This window comes from Pygocentrus nattereri, chromosome 22, assembly GCF_015220715.1.
Source record: "Pygocentrus nattereri isolate fPygNat1 chromosome 22, fPygNat1.pri, whole genome shotgun sequence".
NCBI lineage: Eukaryota > Metazoa > Chordata > Actinopteri > Characiformes > Serrasalmidae > Pygocentrus > Pygocentrus nattereri.
In genome coordinates, this window is record NC_051232.1 from 21,780,745 (window position 1) to 21,808,340 (window position 27,596).

The 27,596-nt window shown below is 38.2% G+C and overlaps 1 protein-coding gene across 50 annotated transcripts in view; it reads right to left on the reverse strand.

Annotated features, from left to right (window-relative positions):
- Positions 1–6,844: 6,844 nt before the first annotated feature.
- LOC108427456 (protein tyrosine phosphatase receptor type D) overlaps positions 6,845–27,596 on the reverse strand; it is a 713,922-nt gene continuing 693,170 nt past the window's right edge. For all 50 annotated transcript variants that reach the window (XM_017697632.2, XM_037532739.1, XM_017697621.2 and 47 more), the window contains 7 exons: positions 25,231–25,516; positions 18,936–19,114; positions 16,834–16,960; positions 16,339–16,464; positions 14,118–14,272; positions 13,546–13,681; positions 6,845–10,388 (listed from right to left, as the gene is read on the reverse strand). In XM_017697632.2, the coding sequence (XP_017553121.1) occupies positions 10,320–10,388; positions 13,546–13,681; positions 14,118–14,272; positions 16,339–16,464; positions 16,834–16,960; positions 18,936–19,114; positions 25,231–25,516 (1,078 nt within the window). In that variant the 3' untranslated portion in view covers positions 6,845–10,319. The remainder of the gene's footprint in view (positions 10,389–13,545; positions 13,682–14,117; positions 14,273–16,338; positions 16,465–16,833; positions 16,961–18,935; positions 19,115–25,230; positions 25,517–27,596) is intronic.

The following is a 27,596-nucleotide window of genomic DNA, read 5'->3' on the forward strand; positions in this document are numbered from 1 at the left end:
ATATTAAAGTAAGAAAATGTACTTTTTTTCTTCTGTAAAATCTCAGTTCAAGGAAACAAGTGCCTTCCAAAGATCCACCCACCTTGGGCTCTGTTTTTGACTACAGTGTTCCCATATGAAGAAAAGTATATGAGCTCATTTTAAAAATGTATGTGCAGGATATATTTCATATATACACCGATCAGGCATAAAATCATGACCACCACCTTGTCTTTACACTCATTGTCCATTTTATCAGCTCCACTTACTCTATAGTTGCTCTTACAGTTACAGACTGTAGTCCATCTGTTTCTCTGATACTTTGTTAGCTCCCTTTCACCCTGTTCTTTAGTGGTCAGGACCCCCATGGACCCTCACAGAGCAGGTACTATTTGGGTGGTGGATCATTCTCAGCACTGCAGTAACACTGACGTGGTGTTGGAGTGTTAGTGTGTGTTGCGCTGGTCGGAGTGGATCAGACCCAGTAGTGCTGCTGGAGTTTTTAAACACTTCAGTGTCCCTGCTGGACTGAGAATAGTCCACCAACCAAAAACATCCAGCCAACAGCGTTCTGTGGGCAGCGTCCCGTGACCACTGATAAAGGACTAGAGGATGACCAACACAAACTGTGCAGCAGCAGATGAACTATCGTCTCTGACTTTACATCTACAAGGTGGACCGACAAGGTAGGAGTGTCTAATAGAGTGGACAGTGAGTGGACGCAGTGTTTAAAAACTCCAGCAGCCCTGGTCAGTGCATGAAGCCTGTATCTCTCTCCTGCTCTGTATTACAGACTGAAACTCTCCTCTTTCACTGTGTCATCATCCTGTGGCAGCTGTGCCCGCTGGGGTCGCCCGCATTAGCGTAATAGGAATATTCCTCAGAGTTGCCGCAGCTCATTCCGGAGCAGTCTGGAAGCTGTAGGTGTGCTAGAGCGGCTCCTAAATGGCCATGATCTCTGCTGCGTTTTTAACGCTCTGGTGCCTCAGGTAGGAGACCCCGCTCTGAGAGGAAAATGGAATTTGCTGTCGACTGCGAGGGGTGGAGGAGAGAAAGCTCGTTTCACACTCACTAAATGCTTCTCCGTGCTGTGGTTCAGTTGCAGTGACACACAATGTGAGACTGGCTGGAAGACAGATCACAAAGCCTGTAAGGAACAAGAGCAAAATCCATATGATACCATCAGCCTCATATCCTACACTATTCTTTTTTTCTTGAGGTATATTTATGATGTTTGTGTGGTTTTATGTACCAAGAAAGTGAAACATAATTATTGTTTATCAGCCTTTCTTTATCCTCTATAATTAAACAGGCTGTATCTGCTACTGTGCCTTTAAGACTGACATATGTATATGTGCTCTGTTCTGATGGGCTATGCCTCATTCAAAAAAAGCAGTCTGGTGCTGAAACACACCTTACAGCCTGACTGTGAGTGGGCAGAGCTAAACCTCTGTAGACGGAATTGGATATAAGTAAACATATTAGCTTGTACTTCCACTCACTGGCCACTTTACCAGAAACACGTCTTATACACTATATTGCCAAAAGTATTCACTCGTCTGCCTTCACACACATATGAAATTGAGTGACATCCCATTCTTAATCCATAGGGCTTAATATGATGTTAAGGCTTTCCGCAAAGTTTAGGAGTGTTTTTATGGGAATTTTTGACCATTCTTCCAGAAGTGCATTTGTGAGGTTAGACACTGGTGTTGGACGTGAAGGCCTGGCTTGCGGTCTCCACTCTAATTCATCCCAAAGGAGATTTATCCTAAAGGTGCAGGCCAGTCAAGTTCTTCCACACCAAACTCGTTTATTCATGTCTTTATGGACCTTGCTTTGTGTACTGGTGTGCAGTCATGTGGGAACAGGAAGGTGCCATCCCCAAACTGTTCCCGCAAAGTCTCCACTGCTCTAGAGTCCAGTGGCGGCGCTTTACACCACTGCATTCTACCTTGCAATGCTCTTGGTGATGTAAGGCTTGGATGCAGCTGCTTGGCCATTGAAACCCATTCCATGAAGCTCTCTACACTGTTCTTGAGCTAATCTGAAGGCCACATGAAGTTTGGAGGTCTGTAGTGACTGACTCTGCAGAAAGTTGATGACCTCTGTACACTATGCTTCTCAGTGTCTGCTGACCCCACTCTGTCATTTTACGTGGCTGACCACTTCGTGGCTGAGTTGCTGTCGTTCCCAATCGCTTCCACTTTGTTATAACACCACTGACAGCTGACTGTGGAATATTTATCAGTTTATTAGAAACACCACCTTGTACTTCCACTGACTGGCCACTTTATTAGAAACACCTTCCCTTATATTTCCATACACTGGCCACACTCTATAACAGTTAACCAGTAAGATGGAGCTATGAAGCAGGGGTTTCTGATAAAGTGGCCAGGGAGTTTATTTACTTGTCTTATTCTACTTTGTCTGAAATGAAGCAGCAACCGACAATAAGGCAACATGCTCTATCTACTAAAGATGACCAGAAAACCCCACCACATCATGTGCGGGAAGCCCACAGTTACAGATCTTAGTCACATGAAATATAATTTGATGACAGTTTATTCTATTTCCATCCATCTATCTTCCCTGCAGTGGATTCACTCTCAGCTCATCGCTGTAGAAGGTTTCTCTCTCTCTCTCCTCTGACTGTTCCACAATTTCCCATTAACAGTGAGAAATGGAGTTTCTCATTAGCCTCCGTTAGTCACAGCTACTTTCAGCTTTCATCTGAGACGACTCCGGTTTCTCAGCTCGAATGCAGGAGAAGCCCCTCGATCACGCCTGTCTGATTGTCATGGTGGCTCACTGAGGATCCAGTACGATACAGCTACAGGCAGCATTCCAAGAACATCCTGCTTATGCGTGCTATTGACTGTACATCTAGTCTGTTTATTTTTAGAGCAGATGTACAGTGTCTCAATAGTATGTTATGTACAAACACCAACACGAGAAAAATTCCATGCACATTCATAATTGCCAATTGTCTCATTCTGATTCTAATTCTGTTTTTTATTCTGATTTTAATTTTGATTCTTATTCTAATTCTATTGTTGATGCTAATTCTGATTCTGAATTTCATTTTCATTCCAATTGTGATAACAATTCTGGACCTGATTTTAATCCTGTTTCTTATTCTGGTACTACCTTTCATTTTAATTCTGACTCTGGCTCTATGTTTGACTTTAATTCTAATCCTAATTCTAATTCTGGCTCTAATTCTGAGTAAAATTTTCATTCTGATGCTAAGTATGACTCTTTTTCTAGTTTTGAATTTAATTCTGATTTTGATTTTAATTTTGAATCCGATTCTAATTAAGATTATCTTTCTAATTCTGATTTTAATTCTAATTTTAATTAGAATTCTGATTCTATTTATGATTCTCTTGCTAGTTCTGATTTTAATTCTGATTTTTAACCTAATTATGTTTCTTTTCTAGTTCTGATTTTAATTCTGATTTTTAACCTAATTATGATTCTCTTGCTAGTTCTAATTTTAATTCTGATTTTTAACCTAATTGTTTCTTTTCTAGTTGTGATTTTAATTCTGATTTTTAACCTAATTATGCTTCTTTTCTAGTTCTGATTTTATTTCTGATTTTTAGTCTAATTATGCTTCTTTTCTAATTCTGTTTTTTAACCTAATTATTTTTCTTTTCTAGCTCTGATTCAGAAGCATCTAATTACTACTATTATTATCTATTTACTGCTAGCTAGCATTCACTGAATATTAGCAGGTAGCTTGGTGTTAAGCTGAGAAAACTTATTCATGATTAAATTATTCAAAATAAAGTTATATGCACATGTGCAGTGGGTTGTGATGTAACATGAACAGTAAAAATCACTTCTGATCTAATAATTTGCCTGAACTATATCCATAAATAGGAGCTCATATGAAAGTGGCTAATCTTGGCCACTTCAGCTCTGTTACATGAACATGACCAGCGTAGCCAGTCCCATTCAGACGGCTGAAAAAATGCTGACTCAGTCCGTCCATCTCGCTCTAATGGATTCGTTTTGCAGCTGGGAAACGCGGGTCCCCCTGGGGAAACGGCCGGAGCTTAACGACATTCACTTTCTGCTGCCCTGGCTATTTATTTTGATTAGCCGATGGAGTCCAGACCACGGCCGTCTCTGAATAATTGACACAGCAGGCTCGGAGGTCAGTCTGAGCCGAGAAGGGAATCCTGCAGAGTTATGGAGTGGGTGAAGTTGCTCGAAGCTACAATAAAAAATGTCAAGCGTGCTACAAATTATGCTTTTCTTGTGCTTTCGAGTTGGTCACATTCTCAGCAAGAGGGGCAGACATGTATACACTAACTGACCACTTTATTAGGACCACCATTCTAAAATTGGGTAGAAGCTCCTTTTCCTCTCAAAGCAGCCAGAATTCCAGAATTAGTAAGGTGCATGAATATGAATACTTGAGTGGACCAAACTGAGCACTTGACAACAATTCTATAGCAAAAGCGATCACCATACACTATACTGCCAAATGTATGTGGACACCACATAACAGCAGGTGTAGCAATTGCTACAGACAAGCATTGGCAGAAGAAAGTGTGAAACTGAAGAGCACATGGACTTTAAACATGGCACCGGCATAGGATGTCATGCCTGCCACAGGAAATCTCTGCTCTGTAGTCAACTGTAAGTGGTATTATTGTAAAAATGGAAGTGTCTAGGAGCAACAACAGCTCAGTCATGAAGCAGAAGACTTTAACTCACATAGTAGCAGGGCTACTAGTGTGTAGTGTATGAAATCGTCTATCTTCTGTGGCGACAGTTCCAAGCTGCCTCTGGAAGCAACATCAGCGCAAGAGCTGTGTACTGGGAGCTTCATGAAACAGGTTTCCATGGCTGAGTAGCTGCACACAAGCCTAAAATTACTATGTGCAGTGCCAAGTGTGGGCTGGAGTGGTGTAAAACACACCAACGCTGCACTCTGGACCCATGGAATCGTGTTCTCTGGAGTGCTGAATCTCACATCACTCTCTGGCAGACCACATAGTGCCAAAAATAAAGTTTAGTGGAGGTGGGATAATGGTCTGTAGCTGTTTTTTAGGCTTTGGGCTCCGCTGCTTAGTTCCAGTGAAGGGTGACGTTAATGCTACAGCATGCAAAGACATTTTAGACAATTTGATATTTACAACTTTGTGACAACAGCTAGGGAAAGACCTTCCTGTTCCAGCATGACTGTGCCCCAGCGTTCAAAGCAAGGTCCATACAGACATGTTTTGACGAGTTTGATGTGGAGGAGGAAAAGAGAAAGAGAAGGAGAGAGAGAGAGTGGGAAAATTAAGTCAGCTAAACAGAAGAAAGACAAATAGAAAAATAGGTAGTGAGACAGTGAGAGAGAGAGAAAGAGAGAGACAGAGCAGCTGGTAGAGTGTTGTATCAGTAGGTGTGGGGTCACTGGGTCTTTGACAGTGATATTAACCTTCAGGCTGCTGTTACTGCTTTCTCTCTCTCTCTCTCTCTCTCTCTCTCATCCTCTCTCTCATCCTCTCTCTCCCTGAACTTTTCACCACATTTTTTCTCGCCCACTGTCTGAGTCTGTCTCCCTCTCTCTCTCTCTCTCTCTCTCTCTCTCTCTCTCTCTCTCTCTCTCTCTCTCTCTCTCTCTCTCTCTCTCTCTGTAGGCTGTGTTTGACTTGGTAGAACCATGCAGCCCAAATTGAGGGAACAGACACCTGTGTATCAAAGACAGAGCAAGCAAGGAACATTTCCATCACATCCGTGCATAAATCACACTGCAGAAGTGAAAGTATATGCATAAATATATAAGGAGGCGAGAATAAATTTCCCTGAAGCTATTAAGATAACTCCCAATCATTTTCCCAGCATTTAGAGGAAGCTCAAAGCCTCTCCATGTCAACTCAGAATGACCTACAGAAGCTATATGTTCTTACATTCAGACAGTTGATGTAAGATTTCTACACACACACACACACACACACACACACACACACACACACACACACACACACACATATATATATATATATATATATATATATATATATATATATGTGTGTGTGTGTGTGTACAATTATATATATACATATAATTGTACACACACATATATATATATATATATATATATATATATATATATATATATATATATATATATATATATACACACACACAATTTTTTTATTTATTTATTTTTTGTCAGAACAAAACCTTGTGTAACTTTACAGGAGAAGGACAAACATACTTTACTTTTAATGTAAACTAAATCTGTTTAGTTGTTGAGGCTTCTGTGTATTTTCTGTCAAATATAACTAAAATATTATTGTACCTGGTGACCATTTTCACTGGATAAATAATGAAATGAAGGGTGCTTTTTGACTTTGAGACAATTTCTATTATTCTATTATTCATCAACTGCTCACACAATGTAATGAATACGCATATTTAACATATCACTGTTGTCAGATGAAAAACTGGTATCTCCATATTTGTTGTTTTTTAGTTTTTTACATAATTTGAAAATGCTTGTACCAATTCTGTTTCTTTTACATTCCAGTAAGGTTTATCTTCTGACAAGATGAAAAATAAGTCAAATACAGTCCCTTCTATTTATGAAACTAGTTTTAGGTTGGCATGACACCCAATAAACAAATCCTGTACCAACACGTCCTCAGCATTAAAATACTATTTAAAGTAATTTGCGTTCCAATGTTAATTAATTTTTGGCTTCATTTGTTGTTTTGTAGACTGCAGATGGGACCGGCGAGATCTTACTCAGTCTTTTGGGAGGGAAGTTTTTTTTAACTACAAAAATACAACCGAAAGTTTTAGCTCCCTAATAAGGCTCACAGCTGAGCCCGTGGAATAAGACTAGAGGCTATAATTCATAACACTTACATTTTTTAATAGAATTCATTTATAACAAATGGAACTTGTGTCAGCAAAGATCTGCTTGTCATACAGATGTCTTTTGCCACCAATGTAACCTAAGTAAGAAAATAAAAAGCACTCCATTCATCCAGAGAGGAAAAACAAAAAAGGAAAAAAAAGAAAGAAAAACAAAAAAAGTAAAACAGTTTACGCTTACAACTAATCAGAGGTAATTTTTATGATTCTTTTTAACAAGCCATTTTTTTCTCTTTACAATTGAATTAATTAATTTCAGTCTATGCATCCAGATGTGAGATAGAGAGAGAGAGAGAGAGAGAGAGAGAGAGAGAGACAGAGAGGGAAAGAGAGAGCAGAGAACACCACGTTGATTTCTGTTTATGACACTCCATTCTTGAATGGCGACGCCACAAAACTGATGAAGGGGATGAAAAAGGGGAAAAAAATTCTTGAGTCACCTGCTGGAGATTCCATGGCGCCAGAAAGGATGCTCTTTTTGCCACAAACTCTTTTTTTTGTCTTTTTTTTTGTTTTGAATTCGGTACCGTATCCCCCTAGTTTGTGTTATTTATATACACAACAAAGTGAATGTTGAAGGAGATTCTTACAGATGCTTTCAAGTAATACGTTATTGGGTATAGAATCAATAGGGCAGTGCATAGTACAAAGATATAGAAAGTGCAATTCTTCCTACTAGGCCATCTGCAATGCTTTCCATGCATATTGAAATAAAGTTGAGGATGGAAAACAAAAATGAAAGAAAGAAAAAAATAGACATAGACCAGTACAACGCACAAACATTGCTGAAGATCGTGAATAAAGATACATAATGACACTAGGTGGCGCTGACATGTTTAGATGAAGCTAAATAATAGCACTTTATAGCTTGACTGCTGTCACGAGGATGAAAAACAACGACAAAATAACGGCAAATAAAAACGCACAGTAAAATTAAGAACCTGTTTTAAATAAGAAAAAGGGAAAGAAAGCACCTGGAATGCACATCCACAAAGCCACCGATGTCACGTAAAGAAAAAAACAAATGTTAGCAGGAGCCGAACAATAAAAGGTTCAGATGTCACGTCGTAACTTCCGACGCGTAACGGAATACGAGCGTCCGCCAGTGGCAACCACGTATACAGATTGTCGAGATGAACAAATCTAACCTGCTTCGTTTCCCAGAAGTTGGCGCCTTAGCTATGAATTTGACTGTTGTGAATTTTAGTGAATGTGTTCAAATGTTCGCAAAACGTAAGGCTTGGTGAGTTCCCTTTCAGTCCACGTTCTGTGCGCTCCTTTCTCTGGAGACTGTCCCGAATTCTTACGAAGAAAAATAAAGACGACGGGGGATCCACCTCTACGGTTTGGTCGTATTAGCGAGACAGGTGTAATGAAGCTCATCGTAAATGTTTGTCGTTTGTGTCGCTTTGTGCCAAATGATGTTACTTAAAATGTTCCATTATCAGACTTCGAATATGTAGTATAGCTACGGTAGCGTAAGCGTAATTCATCCTTTTTTTTTTTTTTGCTCTTTTCTCTCTTGTCAATGAGCCACGGTAAGGCCTCCGAAAATAAACAGGAACTTGGATGGACTTGTACTCAGTTGCATATATAATTTCATATAATGAAAAAATGTAAAATTAAAATGCACGGTAAAATGAACGGTACGTAGATAAATACTTGGACTACTCAAACAGTACATGTTAAATGAATATTATAAAAAAGAACAGGCATAAATATAAGGCACTCTAAATGCAAAATGAAAATGTAGAATATTATGCCGATTCGAGCGATTCAAAAGCCTAATTTTTTTGAGAACGAGACGTCTTTGTACCTTGCCCTACACGATGAGAAGATGACTACGCCACTACACGAACCGTCGACCTATCTACGTAGAGCTAGCTAAACACTGCCGGCGACACTTCGCTCTGCCATCGAACAACAATGCCATGAATTACAAAGGTTTCCACATATCCCCCCCACCGCCCCCCAACCCCGAAGCTATAATACACCTATTTATTGCACAAGAAAAGATGCACTGAATTGAAGTACGATTTATTTCAACCTACCGATGTGCATTCCAGTGAAAAATCTCTTCATTTCCCTCCAAAAAAGTACAGAAATCTCATTGTGGAAGCTTTCATATATCATTTCATTTCATCTCTCTGATGATATAATTTATATATGTACTCATATGGTCATTTATTACAGAATTTTATTCATTCATAAATATTTCCACATTTATATATATATATATAGTTCTATACATTATCAGATAGTGTTATATATTTATAGTGTATGTTTTTACTCTCTCTTTCTGGTTTTGGAGGCTCGTCTGTTAAAATCACTGTAACATGGAAGAACTAAGATATTCTGTAGCAGCAACTTCATACTGTGCCTCCCCTTTTGATTCCACGGAGTCCCCGAAATATAGACTGTTTATAGTTGCGTATGTGACCATGGACAAAAATTATATGCAAAAAAGGACCCTGTATCAAAGTTTAAATTTGGTAAGAGTTAATACAGGACCACATCAAGTGCCAGAAAAAAATAAAGACACGATAGAACAGCTCTACAGAGTAAAAAAAAAAAGAACAAAATAAAATAATAATAATAAGGAGAAGAATGGAAAAAAGAGCGAAGTTAATACTTGGGGTCGACTAACGTTGTTGAGCGATCACCTTGTTAAAAAAAGGAAAAATAAATTCACATAGTTCAAAATGAATTACAGCTCAGTTGATTAATAAAGTACTAAAAAACTAAATCAATAACTTTTTTAATATTCGTCTCGTATTTGTACATTCCCCCTCCCATTACCCCTAACCGAAGGACGAACATTGTGACAAGATAGGGGTATTATTATTGTTATTACTATTATATATGTCCATTCTTGTTCTTATGGACTGTTTTATATATATATTTATATTTTTTTCCCTAGAATTCACTCCTCTCCGTTTCCTTGTTGAACGGAAAAATCTCTCTTTGCGACGTGTATCCACTTTCCGGGCCGCGCCGAGGGCCTTCCTTCCTCTGCTTCTCTCAACGTCTCTGTTGGTTTGATGCAGTACATGTTGTTATTTTTTATCTTTTTTTTCAATTTTCTTTTATAATTCATGTTTGTGAATCTGAGACGTATCCTCAAAGCAAGAGAAGAAACGGTAAATTCCACATGATGCTCCAACAGTCCGGATATACGCATCCACTTTGAATTGATCAGATTTTTGAGGGGGTGGGGCTGGGTTTTGTTTTTTTTTTCTTGGTCCACATGGAATTTTTGTCTTCCGTTTCTTTTTCTTTTTTTGTGTCATATTGTTATTTATTGTTTTTTTTTTCACACCCAACAAATTAATCAAAGTCTTGGACTAGGAGTTTAAGAAGTACTTTTCACAAGCAGGAATTTTTATGGCTCAGAAGAAATGACCTCTGGATGTCCAAGGGCCTTCCACATTCCTCGAGGGGAAGAGGACTCTTTACGTTGCATAGTGATCAAAACTCCCAAGATACTCCAAGCCTGCTCGGTAGCAGAACTGGTATTGATCCTGGGAGAGAGAGAGAGAGAGAGAGAGAGAGAGAGAGAGAGAATGCTTGATTGAGGACATATTATTCATATAACGAAGTTTTAGCCAATAAACGTACACAGTTGAAAGGTAGTCCATCACCCGATACATGCTTGGTGTCTGAAGTTACCTTCTTTAGTTTTAGCATTGGAGATTTGATGCTAATGTAGCTAACAACTAACAGGAGCTCATGTATGGCAATTAGCATGATGCTAACTGTGCCTAAAACATCACGCTCTCACCTCAAACCCTGTGGAGTAAAGTCATTTCTAATAGACTTGATCTGTGGTTTCTGACACTGTGTGACATGCTTTTGTACATAATAGTGGACTAAAGTATTTGAATAGCTAAAAAACAGTCTCAGCAGCCATCATGAAGCCTGAGTTTTGTCAAATCCGGTCACTAGCAAAACCAGCATAGTGTTGTTGATGGAACAAAACCTTGCATCTCCATTTTCTGTGAGTTTAAATACTGCCTGCCCTTTATAATGTGTTATAATGAAGAATGTTCCAAAGTTTCTTTGCAAAACATCTTGGTCAATTAACCTTCATTCAATGTTAAGAACATTGTTATATGAGGTTGAGGTTTGGATGCTGGTGTGGTGGTCAGTAGCATGATCATGCTGGATGACCAGCTACGCTAGCACCAGACCAACATTAGAACAGGGTAGGTGCGCTGTTAGCACAGTGCTAATTGTTAATGCTAATAATAAGCTTTTATTAGAATAGTAGCTCCAGTGTAAATATTAAAGAAATAAACTTCAGACACCAAGCGTCAATCAATATTGGGGGTAAAGGAGCAAACTATAAAATAAATAACTCCCAAACACTGCTAATGATTGGCCAGTATTTTCAGATTTTTAGATGGTTTATTAAAAGTTTAAGTATTCTGTGAACAGAGATTATTAAGTAATAAATAATGAACGGCAATGATCTATTTATATGCATTTTCTTGTAAATTGTCACAGGTTCTGGATATTAATCTATCAGAACTTTTATTATAACTTCATTCTTGATGTTCTGCAGCTTTCTCATGTATTTTGGAATCTTCTACAGCTCTGTTCATCATTCTTTGTTCATCACATCTAACGTTTCATATTAAGCTGGCTTGACAAATGTCACAAAGGGCATCTCTCATCTTGACATTCATAGATAATACATACAGATTCACATACATACTAGAACATATCTATACACATGCATATTAGCAACTACATGGGATTCCATTGCCACAGCCTAGCAACTCCTTAGCAACCAACATTCCAAGGATTTTTCCAAGCCAACTTGTTCATTCATAAATATTCCCCTTCAAATTTCTGTTCACAGCTTCTAGAGTCTTACCAATTATCTGAAACCTAAGAATTTGTACAGGATGAGTGCGATAGCATCATTATACATGTTCATCTCCAACCAAATTAGGCTCATAGTAGTTTAATAATTTGTTTTTAACTTTTGAAAAAATGGATAGTGGTCAGTCAGTCCAGAAAACTGGCACAATGTAGACTGGGCTTTCTGGGAAATTTTGCACACAATAATGCATAATAATATTCAGAAAGATCAGATTCTCTGGTTTAATGAGGAGTTTTTTGCATGCTGAATTGAAAACTCAACAAAAGCTATTAAAGTTTAAAGATGACGTGCTATGAACGTATTGGTTACTTAAATGATAACAAATCCAACATCTGAACTGCCATCTGGACACGGTCTTATGATCAGTCAATATAAGTCCCTCTCGTCTCCATAGCAACCGTAATTTCAGCTCTCCGAAAAGTACACAAAGATTTGAAAGCGGAGTGCTGCAAACATGGCTGAATGTTTCTCTCCAGCTCTGCGCTTTCTCTCTCTCTTTCTCTGCTGAGCACTCAGGAGAGGAGGAGGAGGGTAAAAGAAAAAAGGAAAACACCGTCATTCCGCTCGGCGGGGCATGAGAGTCGCGCTGTAGAGGCACGTGGGCTGCTCGCATTGATCTCGCCAAACAATTTTCCCATCGACTGTGGAGAGGGCACTTTTTCTTGCGGCCCGGCTGTGAAATTGCTTATCTGAGTCAATTTGCATGGCTAACCTGAGGGCTTTGTAGATATCAATACAAATGAACAGCAGCGGAGAAATGGCTGAATGCTGATACGCGAAAAGCTTCAACTTTCAATCTTTTTTTTGTCCCTCTGCTTGTAGTCCCGTTCCTTCTAAGAGATGCTTTTATCAGGCCTGTTGTTTTTTGTGGACACTCATTAGTTCAGTTGTAATAAGCACAATTACATTTAAGAACATGTCTTATGTGGAGGTGAAACTGTTATTGTCTTTCTTTGGAGTCTGAGAGCACAGTGAGGCCAAGAAAGACCAAACTCATCACTCCATCAAGAACCAAGGCTCAAAAACGAAATCTTAGCCAATACAAAAACATGAGAGTTACAGATAACTACAAAGTGTGCAATGATACACTGGATTACTTACTAAATTTTTCTTTATTTTTTTTTTTATTACTGAATGTGTTTGGCACTACTTTACTGTAACAGACAGTGTAGCCAACCTCTAGCATTTTGGAGGTGTGGAAAAATATCCCTGCAGATCTCTTTGAAAAGTGAAAGTGAGTTACTGAAAAGAACGGACGCTGTAATAAAGATAAAGGGTGGACACACTGAATACTGAAAAAATATGATATATTATATAGACATCTGCATAATGTTCTGTCTCCTGCTTTTTTCCTGACACTGAAAAATAAATACCTTATACTTTATGGTAGTTTTGAGTGGAAGTGAAATAGATGAAGGGTGGTCTCTGACTTCTGCACAGTACTGTTCTGTAATCTCATATTTCTTCTTACTAACCTGCCATAAGTCTATTTACATAGCTTTTGGATATTTTATTCTTCCTTCAGGCATTTTGTTTCTGTTATATCAAACCCCCAATGTTCTTATAATTTTTTTACATCATTTGAACACACCAGCTATCCGTTTATTGTATGAACATTTCATGATGAATGGTCCCACAGAACCATTCCAAAATTACTTTGATAAAATCTAGTTAAGTTTCAGAAATATGAAGTTTTGTGAACACAGTGACAATTTCAGTGTTGAGGTATTTGTCTGGTTTTTAAGTAGTTGTTTATTTTCTCATGGCCCTGTGTGTTTGAGTATACATACCTCCGTCTGGACCATGGCCGGCCGCTGTGTCCTCAGCATCTTCACTGTCTGGAAGATGTCCACCACTCCTTCGTAGCGCATCCTCTCCAGAACAATACTGAGAGTGATAAACACGCCAGTTCTACCAACACCCGCACTGAGGGAGGGAGAGAGAGGAATGGGGATACTTCAGTACTTCCATGAAGCATGGTTTATCACAAGGATATTAATTGTGGATGCATAATGATATGTTGTACTCCAGAAGAGCAGAATATTTAGGCGATGCTGGGTTACTGCAGTAAAATATCATTTTTATTCATTTGTAACCCAGTACAAAATGAAAATTTTCTGTTAAGCTCACCCAAGTCAATCAAAAAAGTTCACTTTATACATTTAATACATGTTTATGTATCAGCACAGGCAGGTATATACATTAAAAAAAAAAAGGATGTCAGCACTGACCGAGAATTTTCATGCCAGTTCATACCTAAGATCTATCTAATTGAGTCATTTGAACAATCTGGGACCCCATTAATTGAGCTGATAAATGTCTTAGTAAAAGTTAGATGAGTGGGTCTGCTGTGTTTCCGTACCTGCAGTGTACCGAGATGGGCCCGTCCTGACCAAACTGCTCTTTTGTTTTGTGCACCTGTCCGATGAAGTCAATGAACCCCTCTCCCGATTTGGGCACTCCCTGCTCCGGCCAGTCCGTAAACTGGAACTGCCTGACTGTCCGAGACTGGCCGTCCTAAACCCCAGAGTCCAGACAAGAACAAATCAAGATTTACAGACCAGCAGAAATCTCCATGCTAAAGTGGACACTGTTGCATTTACAGTGGTACCAGAATGGAAAGTCCTGTCTTAGCAAACTTGAAAAGCTGCCATTTTGGAGAGTGATGATATACTTCAACCTCTAAAAACTAAACAAGACATTTGCCTTAATGTTAGTGTCCTTCTGAAGTTACTGCAAGTACCTAATAAAGGTAACTTTACTCTCTGATTCCCAGTCTCAGGCTCCATTTACTGCACAATTTAATGTTTAGCCCACTCAAACACACCTGATTCAGCTCATGAAGGTCTTTATAATGTGCCTGTTGAGTTTAATCGGATGGCAAAAAAAAGTTCATTACATTGAATCTTTAGTAGCAGTATTAACACCACTATCTAAATGGAAAACCTTCTCTGTAGCTTATTTGGACAGCCAAACGTTGCTGTTTCAGTCTTCACTGATATTTACGAATATACAATAATGCCATTTGGCTAAATGATGCGCCAGCTTTTTTTGCCTCACATATCACAGAGTTATGCAACCGAAGAGGAGTCCAAAAGCCTCCAGAGGACAAGGATGCCTCAAAGCTTAACAAAAAGATATCCCTCATTGTTCACCTGAACGTATTAGCGCATTAGGCACTAATTCCTTTGATGTGGCGTATGTCGGCAGAGCTCTTGACTGAGGCTCTGAGGGTTGCAGGTTGCTTAAGTGATATCGCACAGCCTCGATAAGTACAGCTACGCCATCCAGGTCCTTCTGTACAGCCCAAATGCAAACGGAAGAGAACGTGTGCCGTTTATCTCTGCAAGCCTTTGATGGAATTAAAACCTGCTGCCGCATTTGTTTCTGCACTGACACGTTCCATTTCCCCCCAAACTAAATATTTACTCAAACACACACTCTACTAACCCCACGCACACACATTGCATCAGGACAAGTTTGCCTTCGTTCTCAAAATGCAAAAACCTCCAAAAGCGTTTGTTCAAAGCAAAACGTGGTGACAGAATAACAGAAGGACTGATCCTCTGAGATGCTCAGATTAACACTTAGAGAGCTGTTTTATACAAATTACATCTTCACTACTGCAGTGGGGCTTCAATCTACAGTAAACAACAAAGAATAAAAGGAAAAGACTGTTTTATATGACATCTCAATTACATACCATTCAGCTTTTTCAAAAAATTGGAATAATAAACATAAAATTAATGTAAAAAAGTGAATAATGGTCTAAGGTAAACCATTACAAGACTTGTAATGGTAAAACTTCTTAGTTTCCAATATGAAACTAAAAGGAGACAAATCAAGGAAAATGCGTATAAAATCATATTCTCTGACAGTACTAAGCCAACAATATCCCACTATCAAAGTTTTTTCAGCCTACAGACATTCTATCTTAACAATTTCCAACACTGAATGGACAACTTTTGTGAAATGTTTTAAAATCATAAAAATAAGGATTTAGATGATGAGATTAGGGTAGCCTAGAGTATTCTGAAAACAACAGTATATCAGTCTGCTGTCATTTTTTAAAGGCCATTGCACACCAAATATGATGTAAATAAATGATGTACAAATGCAAAATAACTACACACACTGAACAAGAAAGTATTTCTTAGAATTCTGCTGCGTTCGTGCTGCAACAAAAACATAATATATCAAAATTTCCTTTGTTTCTCATAAAATGGCAACCTGTGGTATCGTGTGGAATGCTTTCCACATTGGAAAAGAACAAAGAGTTCAGGAGCTAAAACTTCATGTGATCTTTCACTCACTGCTTGGATCTCCAAAACTTAGTTTGATTAGATTTTGGAGATGCGGTGCAACAGGAAATGAAGCACAAAACAAACAGGTGGAATAAAATAAGATCTCCTTTGCTCTTCACAGAACGTGCAAACTGTGACACCGGAAAGGTTATTCTCCATTTTGGAAAAGTCAAAGTGGCTTAGAGAACTTCAGTGCTTCATTCAGGAGCTGAAACCTTGAGCGCTTCCACACATATTGCATTTGGTGTGTGAAATGAGTGTAAAGGCCAAAAGTCTTACCCTGGCATCCGTGACTTTGAACTCTCGAAGGATGTACTGAGGCATATTATACTCAGCCATTGGGTCCACTACAAAATACTGGTACCGGGCTGACCGTTCTGCTGGCCAGTACTGGTGGCATTTTTCCTAAAAAAGTGGAAAAACTCTTTGGAAAAACCTTTCATATGTTATTTCTTTCTAAGCATTTCAACCATTTCAACAGCAGGTTGTACTTTTATATGAACTCTTCCTCACTCATTCATTGAAAGAAGCAGAGAAATTCTTTGAAAGGTGTAAATATTAAGCTGTCAATTCATACAAAAGTTGTCTTTATAAGTAAAATAGGAAATATATTACAATGATTTGAATCTGATGAAAAGTTACTTTCCTATAAATTAAATATAAATGTAACTTATTATGCATCTCTGTACTTAATCATGTAATTATATACAAGAGTATGGGGGAAAAAATGATAATAAATAAATAAATAATAAGCAAGCAAGCTATCTCTCTTACCCTGCCCATCTCTCTGAGCTTGGTCAGCATGACCACAATGGTGGAGTTGTGCTCCCACAGCATCCTCCAGAAATCTTCTGTGGTCTCCGCTAGAGGTCCCTGCGTTGCAATGTAAGCTTTCTGTTGTCTAGAGAAATATCAAAGTGTTTATGCTTAAAAAAGAGCAAATGAAGATGGTGGATCAACACAAGGCTAAAATATAACTATTTTAATAAGCAGAAAATGCATTAATTGAAACGTCATTTTAAGAAAATTACAAGGGTTGTTTAACATCTAACTGACATAATAATACCTTATGAGTGAGTAATGAATAATTTGAGTTTGGCTGGTTACTGTCTTCAGCATCAGTAATACTTTATTTAATGGTACAGTAAGAATCTATTATTTAACACTCACTGAGCACTTTATTAGGAACATTACTAGGTACAGCTACTCATTCATACAATTATCTATTCAGTCAATCATGCGGCAGCAGTGCAGTGTATACAATCATGCAAATATGGACCAGCAGCTTCAGGTAATGTTTACACCAACCATCAGATTGGGGGAAGAAATGTGATCTGAGTGATTCTGACCATGGACTGATTAGTGGTGCCAGATGGGCTGCTGTACGTTTTTCTAGAACTGCTGATATCCTGGGAGTTTCATGCACAACAGAGTTTAATCAGAATGCTCTAGAGTTTCTAGAGTTTAATCAGACTGCTGCAATAAAAACAACATTCAGTAGGCTGCAGCTCTGGGGACGGAAATGCTGTGTTGATGAGAGAGGTCATTGCAGAATGGCCAGACTGGTTTGCGTTGACAGAAAGGCTACAATAGCTCACATAAGTGGTGAGCAGAAAAGCATCTCAGAATGCACAACACTTCGGATTTTGAGGTGGATGGGCTACAACAGCAGAGGATCGTGTTTGGTTTCACTTCTGTCAGCCAAGAACAGAAAGCTAAGGCTACAGTGGGCACAGGCTCCTCAAAACTGATGAATCTTGACTTCTGCTGAGGCACACAGATGGTAGGGTCAGAATTTGGCACACACAGAATGAATCTATGTAACCAACCTGCCTTGTGTCAACAGTCCAGGCTGGTGGAGGTGGTGTAATGATGTGGGAAATATTTCCTTGGCACATTTTGGGCCTGTTCATACCAATTATCGTTCATCGTTTGGGCCTGTTTGAGTATTGTTGCTAATCATGTTCACCCCTAATGGCCACAATTTACCCATCTTTTAATAGCTAATTAAAACACGTTAATGCACCATTTTTCAAAGCAATTGTCATCTCAGACAGACTTCATGAACATGACAATGAGTTGTGTGTTCTTCAATGGCCTTCACAGTCAATGGATCTGAATCCAAGAGAACATCTTTGGGATGTGGTAAATCACCTTCTTAGTGCTTAATGCTGAAATATGCCTCCTATTTCTCACATTAGTTACTCTGTACTTACCTACTAAACTTACAAAGTATGCACCAAGTATTACTTGCAAGTACTACATATTTACCAGATACATACTACCTACTGACTGTACCATAAAATAAAGCTAATTTTAGCTAATATTGAGAGTTGAAAGTGCACATAGTCACAAACAATTTAGAGAATTCTTTACTTTTCTATGCGTGGATAAAGCAACCACTTTAGAAAGTCACTTTTACATGACCACTAAATGCACCAGTTCACCAAGGTAATGTTAGCTTGCTAGGCAGTTCATCTGAACATTAGTGCTAAACTTATTACTAAGCATAATAGCCCTATGGTACATTACAAGCCACTAACTGCACAAGAAGGTAAATTGGAATGGCATATTAACGTCTTATTTGCCACTCAAGAGTTCACTAGTAAGGTTAACTAGCTAGGTCACAACTGCTAATGTTATTAGCATATGTACTTTCACTGAACCGTATCACAAGACATGTTACTTAGTATGTCAAAGCATAAACTAGAATTGTAAGTTGATGCCTTAACTGCTATTTGTAAAATTATGGCTTTGTAATGAGTTCATGAAGATCATGTAAGCTCATGCTCACTAACTGGCATATATGCTAGCACCTTTTCCATCATTCCAGTCATAAATGAATAGTTTTGCTAAAGGTGTGGTGTGTTACCCACCTGTACCCGTCTATGAAGCTGGCATTGATGTAGTCGGATCCCTCCACTCCTCTAATTGGCTGAAGACATACACGTGTGGATTCATACGGCATGATGTTCACCAGGCGGTTCTTGAACTTGTTGCAGGGCAGATTGGCACTAATGAAGCGTGAGGTGTGGGCTTTTGTATTGGCCAAACGCTATAAAGGAAAAAAAATGTTTAGAATGGTTAGAATCCCGCAAGTAATTATTTCATTTTTTTCTTTACGTTCCTTTACTTTGTCATCTTTCCTAAATATCTCCATTCCACCTCCATTCACTTTTTTTTTTTAGTCATAACTTTTCCTCTCTTTCTTTCTTTTCTATGGAGCCCTGCTGGTGAAATCCTGTATAAACAAAAATAATGAGTGGCCATGACTTAGTAAGCTGTGAGAACACGAAAATTAAGTTGTGGGAATGAGATCCTAATGTGTGGCCAAGACTTCGTAAGGTGTGGGAATGAGATCCTAAGGCATGGCTACAACTTAGTAAGACATGGCCGTGCTTAATCATGGCCATGACTTTACCTCATTCCCACGCCTTTCTAAGTTAGGATCTCGTTCCCATGTGTTAATAAGGTGTGGCTACACATTATTTTTATTTACACTGAATGTCATCAGCATGTGCTGAGTTGAGGTAAATGTCGTTGCACATGCTAATCAGCTAAAGCACTGGTGTTTCTGTTTATTCATTTAAAATGACATTCATTCTTGGTTAGCTTGATGGTCTTAGTGAGGGAACTGTTAGTGTCAGGAAGGAAGATTATGTTTGATGTAAAGAGAGAAAGAAAGGTTTAAGAACTTTAACTAATGTTAAATATTAGACTTGTAAATGTTTTCATGTCTTCTATTGTTCTATTTCTGTCTTTTATTTCTTTCTCTTGTTTATCCTTAATTGCTTTAGCAATAATGTGGCTTCTATGCCAATAAACCATGCCAATTAATTCATGCCAATGTGAAACACACTTTTTTTCTATTGTTCTATGTCTGCATTTTCTCTCTTTCTCCTACTTATGTTTATTGTTAATTGCATGGTTGAAAATATATCTCGTAACACAGAAATAGAAGCAGAAATAAAGAAATAGCAAAGGGGGGGAAAGCAGAGAGGACTGGTTAGGCTCTGTGTGATAGAGGCTTTGGTTTGGAGTGTTTGGGCTGTCTCTGCATTAAAGCACAGTAAAAGGCCTGGAGCAAACCACAGGCCCCAAGCAGTCTGAAGACCACTGCAGTAAAGAGAACTGGAAACGTTCCTCAAAGGAGGTCTGTGATAGGGCAAAAAAATCAACACTCAGGAATCTCAGAAAAGCTCTGAAAAGCAATGGAAAATGTGCAGAAAGAGAAAGTGTAGAAACAAAACAGAAAATGTCCAGTAAAAAGAAGAGGTTGACTGAAAAAAAAACAACCAAAAAAAACCCAGAATATATCCTAAAAATTAAATAAAATATGTTCAGATAAAAAAAAAAATTCAGAATAGGTAAGGAAAAAAAACAGGCAGTGTTTAGAAAAAAATGTCCAGAATAAAAAAGAAATGGCTGGCAAAAGACGGATAATGTCCAGAAAAACTTTAAATGCATAGAAAAGGCAGAAAATGCCCAGAAATAACCTAGAAAAAAGAAGTCTCTCAAAAAACAAGATATCCAAAAATATATGAAAAAAGCCACAGAAGAAAGATGGAAATATTCAGAAAAATGTAGGTAAAGAAAGATGTTAAGGAAAAAACAAATGACCAGAAAAAATGTTCAAACAACATACAGAAAAAAGGAGCAAGTGAAGAATAAAAAAAGTCCCAGAAAAAAAAATGGATGTTTTTAGTAAAGAAGTCCAGAAAAAAAATAAAGAAAATGCAGAGAAATGAAAGAACAACAGAATGAAGAAATAAAAGGCCTGAAAACAAAAAATACAATAAAAACAAAAATGTCTAGAAGAAGAAGAAACAAAAAGACTGAGAAAAAAGAACACAGAAAAGGCCCAGAAAAAGCCTGGAGGTTCCTCATTCAAGCAGTGCTACTCCATCACCTTCTGAGACTCTCTGAATTGATTTCTCCTGCTTTTGTTTCAGAGAGAGGCTGCAGCTGCTGTAAAAATGTAGCCGAGTGGAATGACATGAAGAGAAACAGTAAAACAGTGCTTCCCGGGGCCACCAACGCTTCCTTTTTCCTTTCTTTTTTCTCTTCCGCTACCACAGTGACTATAAGGAGCCAAAGGCGGCGACGGCTGCAGCAGCCTATCTGTTAATATTTGACGTGAATTGATTGTGTGCATTTTAGAAGGTTTATTCCCGCAGTTTTCGTCTTCAATCAAAAGTTGCCTTGACAGAGTGTTGGAGCTGGCTGAGGAGATTTGAAAGCTGAAGCAGTTCTGATTCAGTTATGTGAATGTAAGCTGTGTAGGTGTGATAAATGTCAGCAGGCCGAGCGTGCTGCGCAATCAGAAACGTTAAAAACTATGTGCTGCTATGGATGTTTTTATTGCTTAGTACCAGAGGGCACTAAGACAAGTTTCAATCCACAGCTGGGGCAACAAAAAAATTATATATATATATATATATATATATATATATATATATATATTTGAGAAATGGAGATATACTGTACTGTGCAAAATCTTACACACTAAAGCACATTTATCTTGGCAATAAGTGTGTTTCTTTTTGTAAAAACATCATATGTTATTAGAATAATTGTTAGATATAATGAAAACATCCATCCATTCATCCATCCATCCATTTTCTAAGCCACTTCTCCGTCAGGGTCGCGGGGACACTGAAAACAAATACAGCCAAAAGTAACACGAATTTCACGTGTTCAGAAAACATTGCTCCAGTTGTCACTTGGATCTATTAATTACATCTTTATTATTTAAATGAATTATTGATTATATAAATCAGTTACTGGATGACAACTAGACTCAATACTGGGCTCCCTCAAGGAGAGATTTGGAAATAGTTTTTGGGTCATTTTGGGTCATTTCCTTTGGTCCATTCATAATGAATTTTACATATAATGTAAAGGGCAACAAGTATTTTTAAATTATGTTAAAAACTGAAAAATGTAAAAAATGGAGATATAGGATTTTGTTCCGACAGCAGTGATATGTAAAAGCACTACTTATAATATCAGTAGTAACTGTCTCAGTACTGTACATCACTAAATTTAAAGGTATTTTTTTAAACATCCCTCTATAGAGACAGTAACTTAGTTGCATAATAGGTTTGTTGAGCTGTTTTCATTAAACAATTTCTTATTTTGAACTGGAACAAGTTCAGAGAACAAGTTCAGAGATGGGTGCTAACATGCTATATTTATTCCGGTACACCTACTTCATCTTAGTTGGTGCTCTTTTCGTCTGTTAGTCACATTCCCACAACACCGTCCAATCACATAGAGGGCCACATTTTACATCACTTTGTTTGAAATGCAGCCAGTCAAATATACCAACCGGCCTCTTCATTAAGTACACCGATCTTGTATCTACGAGCGTAGATCAAAGAGCGTAGAGATAAGGAGGTGTACTCAAGTGGCTGCTTGGTGTTTATACAGTGAACTGGCAATGATGCAAGGGTGGGCAGTTCTGCAGAGGGAAATGACCCCAGCCTCATATTCATGATATATCTTCCCTACGAGCTTCCACAACTAACAGTAACAAAAGTGTTCCAAATTACAGAGCGCCAGGAAGACCAAAAGCAGCTTTATTTATTTATTTATTTAGTGCTGCCAAGTCGGTTCCCACTCCTGCTGGCCATATGGACAGTGTTTCTCCAGAATGTTCTGTCTTCTGTTTGGGTCTTCAGGCTTTTTAACAGCTTGTTCATAATTCTTCTGACTGTCTCTACTCATCTTATTTCTGGTTCCAAGCATAATTCTTTTTTACAGTTCTTCTCATAATATGTCCAAAATAAGAATTTTAGTTTGGTTATCTGGGCTTTGAGTTGGTGGTGATCCATCTGTTTTCCTTGCCTTTCAAGGTAAGCTCAAAAGTTTTCACCAGCACCAAAGCTCAAAAGCATCAATACTTTTTCTCTCAAGGTTTTTTATAGTCCAGCTTTCATATCCCTAAGGAACCACAGAGAGGACCACGGACGATTCTGATCTTTGTTTGTGGAGATGTCATTCATTTGAAGATATTTTCAAGCTCTTTTTTTCCTTGCTCTGCTGAGTGCCAGTCTGTGTTGTATTTCTTAACTGCTGGATCCATCATTGCTAAGCTTCCACTGCTTCTACATCTTATCCATCACATGTAAAGTTAAAGGTCTTTTCTGTTTCTTATCAAAACCTCTGTTTTCTTCATACTGAGCTGAGGACCCATTATTTCATTCTGTTATATTCAGCCTTTTTGGAGGTTAGTGGTAGTCTTTTCTAAATCTAAAGCCATTTGGAGTCTATCAGAAGTCTATTTTACCTGCATAAAGTCAGAAAACATGAGCTCTGCTTATGCTGACGTTTCTCTGGGTGTAATGGGTATGTTATATTTTTTGGGTTTGAGTAAATAGGTCAGTTATATGGGGAAGATCTGATAGCTTTAAATTTCATTTTGGAGTTATTGTGCATACTTGCTCTAACTCAAGTAATTATTTAGATCAGACTATGTTCACTTGTACTTGAGTAAAGTAACAACAATTGTCAACTATCAACATGGCAAAAATAAAATAAAGACTTTTTATGTCTGGAAATTTAGAAGCATATTAACTGAAGTGGCTTCATTGACAATGTAATTTAGTCCTATATGAAGCAAATGCATCTACCTTCAGAAAAGAGACTGACTAATGCTTTAGATTTTGCTTGTGCTTGCTTCACAGAAGCTTCACACACCCCTGTTCATTTGTATGGAGAACTTTATGCATCTTCCTAATGCAAAGAGATGTGAGCAAACTATGCTAATAGCTAAATTAAGGGAACACTGTATGTGCACTATTACAGCAGCTCCCTGAGGCTAATGCTAATGCAAAACTTAAGCCTTCTCAAACTCCAGGTCTCCAGGGGAGGCACACCTGGTTCAATTCATATGTTCTGCTCAATCAGGTGTGCTGGAGCAAGTGAAACACTAAAACTGCTGCAGTGAGACCCTCCAGGCCTGTAGGTGTACACAGATGAGGCTGTGCGAAGTTAAGTCTTGCTAACTGGTCTAGCAAGACAAACTTCTAGTTCCTCTAGAAATTAAAATATTAGATCTAATTCACATAATTGTCCCTTCACATATGTTACAAAAGAACCAAATCGCTATAAAATGGATAAAAGTGTGTACAGGCATCCGCCTCATCTTCGCTCCCCAGTGTTACAACAGAATTCAGGCTAATTTAAAATGGCTAATAGTTGTTTAGCTGTGCTATATACTTCAGTTCATGTTTATGGACAGCAGTGTGTCATACAATGTAAGGAACTACAACAGCAAGTCAAATAGAGATTACTGAACAGTGTCTGAGGCAAGTTTGTGATGATTTAGATGCACATAAGCTTCATTAATTGTTTACTACGTTAGCCTCAAATCTCCAGTAAAAAACTAAAGAAGCCAATGTCAGAAACCAGATGTCTTGATAGATTATATTTGGGGAAATAAGGAGAAAATGTGTAAATTAGATTTTTAGATGCGTTATGAATTTCAATTTAGAGAGGGGCATAACCACTTACTAGCCAACTTCATTATAGCTAAATCATTAGAAAATGACTCTTTCATTACCAGAACAAAAATATATATAAAAAATTTTTTAACACAACACACAATATTTTTACTGTGCATTTAACTGGCTACTGTTAGTTATTTTAACAACTGACAGAATACCACAGCTAAAGTCTAATTACCTAGAATCTTTCTGTGACCTATCTACCTAGTCCTACTGCACTAGGAGTAAATGTTTAGGGTGAAGGGTTAAAGATTACAGCTTTATAGTAATTTTTTCACAGCATACTTGATCTACTTTACCACAGTCAACTACTACTAATGGCTAGCTAAGTAAGTAGTCTGTAGGAGCTAGCACAGCTCAGCTAAGTTCTCAGCATCGGGAGAAACAGTGGCACACGATAATGATGTGTTTACATGTTGGCAGTGATAAAATGTGTTATTTCATGCCTTTTTGCACAAACGACGATGGCATGCAGACATTTAAACGCTGCCGTGGTAACATAATCAAAGGAGAGCTCAGTCAATTAATTTATTTAAGATGGAAAAAAGTCATGAGCACGTGAAAACTCAGTGCCTTTGCCCATGATGTCTCTTGCTGTGTCATGAAAGTGTCTGCTTTGGTACCATGATATATCAAGCTAATGTCTGTATTGCTAGTGTACCTTAAACTCCAGCTCCATGCCCGTGACGTTCTCTCCTGTCTCAATCTGTGTGAGTTTCTGGATATAGGCGTAAAGGTTGCGGGCAGGGACCTCCGTGTTGCCGCAGGTGACCGCCTCCAGCAGAGCGTCGTGGATGAAGACATACTGATCCTCTGTCTGGACCATGTAATTCCTCTGTGCGCGCATTAGCGTCACATGGCCGTAGATATCCACTGTCTTCTCGTGCTTGATCCGCTCCAGCATGGCATCAATCACGATGAAACAGCCAGTCCGGCCCACACCAGCACTGCGCAAAGGTCAAAGATCACCAAAGAAGATAGAAAGAGAAGTAAGAAACATGTTAAGGCAGGAAAAAGCACTCTAAGCACAAAGTTCTTGTCTGTAACACTCTATTTTGATGGTCCACTGTAGATGCTTTGTAGATGCTTACTCTGCTTTTAACTAAGGTCAGCTAAAAATCTATTAAATACAACTCAGCTTGAAGTTAAATCTAACACTAATCTTAAATTCAACCCAAAACCTAAACCTGTTTCTAGACCTAACCCTTATCTTAAAGGTGCTGATAATCAACTATCACCAGAACATCTGTTAATATTTTAAGTATCTGTAGATCATCTATAGGGGACCATTAACATATATGTATGTATTGATGTTATTTTTCAGCTTGTTAAACTAAATAACATTTAACTTGGGCAGACTTACAGACACAAACTACATTGTTGTAGCTAATCAAAACTAGGCAATCTTGAAACAACAACACCAAATTGCTCACCATGGAACTACTAGCTTGATTACATAACAAAAATGAACAAAAACCTATACCTCAACTACCTTAATAGTATGGCATTTCACCAACATACGGAATATTTCTAATCTATTAATAACTCAATCAACTTAATAACTCATTCTAAACATAAATATTGTGATATAAACTGAGTCTGTTCTACAGTTTCTCATTAGGTTGAATGAATATCTCACTCTAAATGTAGATACTGTGATATAAAGTGAGTCTGTTCTACAGTTTCTCATTAGGTTGAATGAATAACTCACTCTAAATGTAGGTACTGTGATATAAACTGAGTCTGTTCTACAGTTTCTCATTAGGTTGAATGAATAACTCACTCTAAATGTAGGTACTGTGATATAAACTGAGTCTGTTCTACAGTTTCTCATTAGGTTGAATGAATAACTCACTCTAAATGTAGATACTGTGATATAAACTGAGTCTGTTCTACAGTTTCTCATTAGGTTGAATGAATAACTCACTCTAAATGTAGATACTGTGATATAAACTGAGTCTGTTCTACAGTTTCTCATTAGGTTGAATGAATAACTCACTCTAAATGTAGATACTGTGATATAAACTGAGTCTGTTCTACAGTTTCTCATTAGGTTGAATGAATAACTCACTCTAAATATAGGTAATGTGATATAAACTGAGTCTGTTCTACAGTTTCTCATTAGGTTGAATGAATAACTCACTCTAAATGTAGGTAATGTGATATAAACTGAGTCTGTTCTACAGTTTCTCATTAGGTTGAATGAATAACTCACTCTAAATGTAGATACTGTGATATAAACTGAGTCTGTTCTACAGTTTCTCATTAGGTTGAATGAATAACTCACTCTAAATGTAGATACTGTGATATAAACTGAGTCTGTTCTACAGTTTCTCATTAGGTTGAATGAATAACTCACTCTAAATGTAGATATTGTACTGTATTGTAGGTAGCGTTGGTCTATCTGGTCCAACTAAATGCATTTGTGGGCAGAGCATGAATATGCTAATGATAGTGAAGTGGATCATTTCGTTCTCAGTGTAAAAGCAACCGGTTGCATCTTCAGGATCAGACGGAGAACAAGCAGCACAGCAGGACTCTGCACTGCTGAAAGACCCTCGGCAGGTGCACACTTTGGGGCAAATGTGTACAAATCACTAAACGTCTAAACGGTGCCAGCACACATTATAATCAGCGAGTGATTGCTAACCAGCAGATGAAGAAACTCATTCATCTACTGGTGCAGGATGGAGAGAACATGCCAGAGAGAGAGAGAGAGAGAGAGAGAGAGAGAGAGAGAGAGAGAGAGAGGTAGAGAGAGAAAGAGAGAGAGAGAGAAATAGGTACAGAGAGAGAGAGAGAGAGAGAGGTAGAGAGAGAAAGAGAGAGAGAGAGAGAAATAGGTACAGAGAGAGAGAGAGAGAGAGAGAGGTAGAGAGAGAGAGAGAGAGAGAGAGAGAAAGAGAGAAAGAGAGAGAGAGGTAGAGAGAGAGAAGGAGAGAGGTAGAGAGGTAGAGAGAGACATAGAGAGAGAGAGAAAGAGAGATCGAGCAGTAGAGTGAGAGAGAGAGAGAGAGAGAGAGAGAG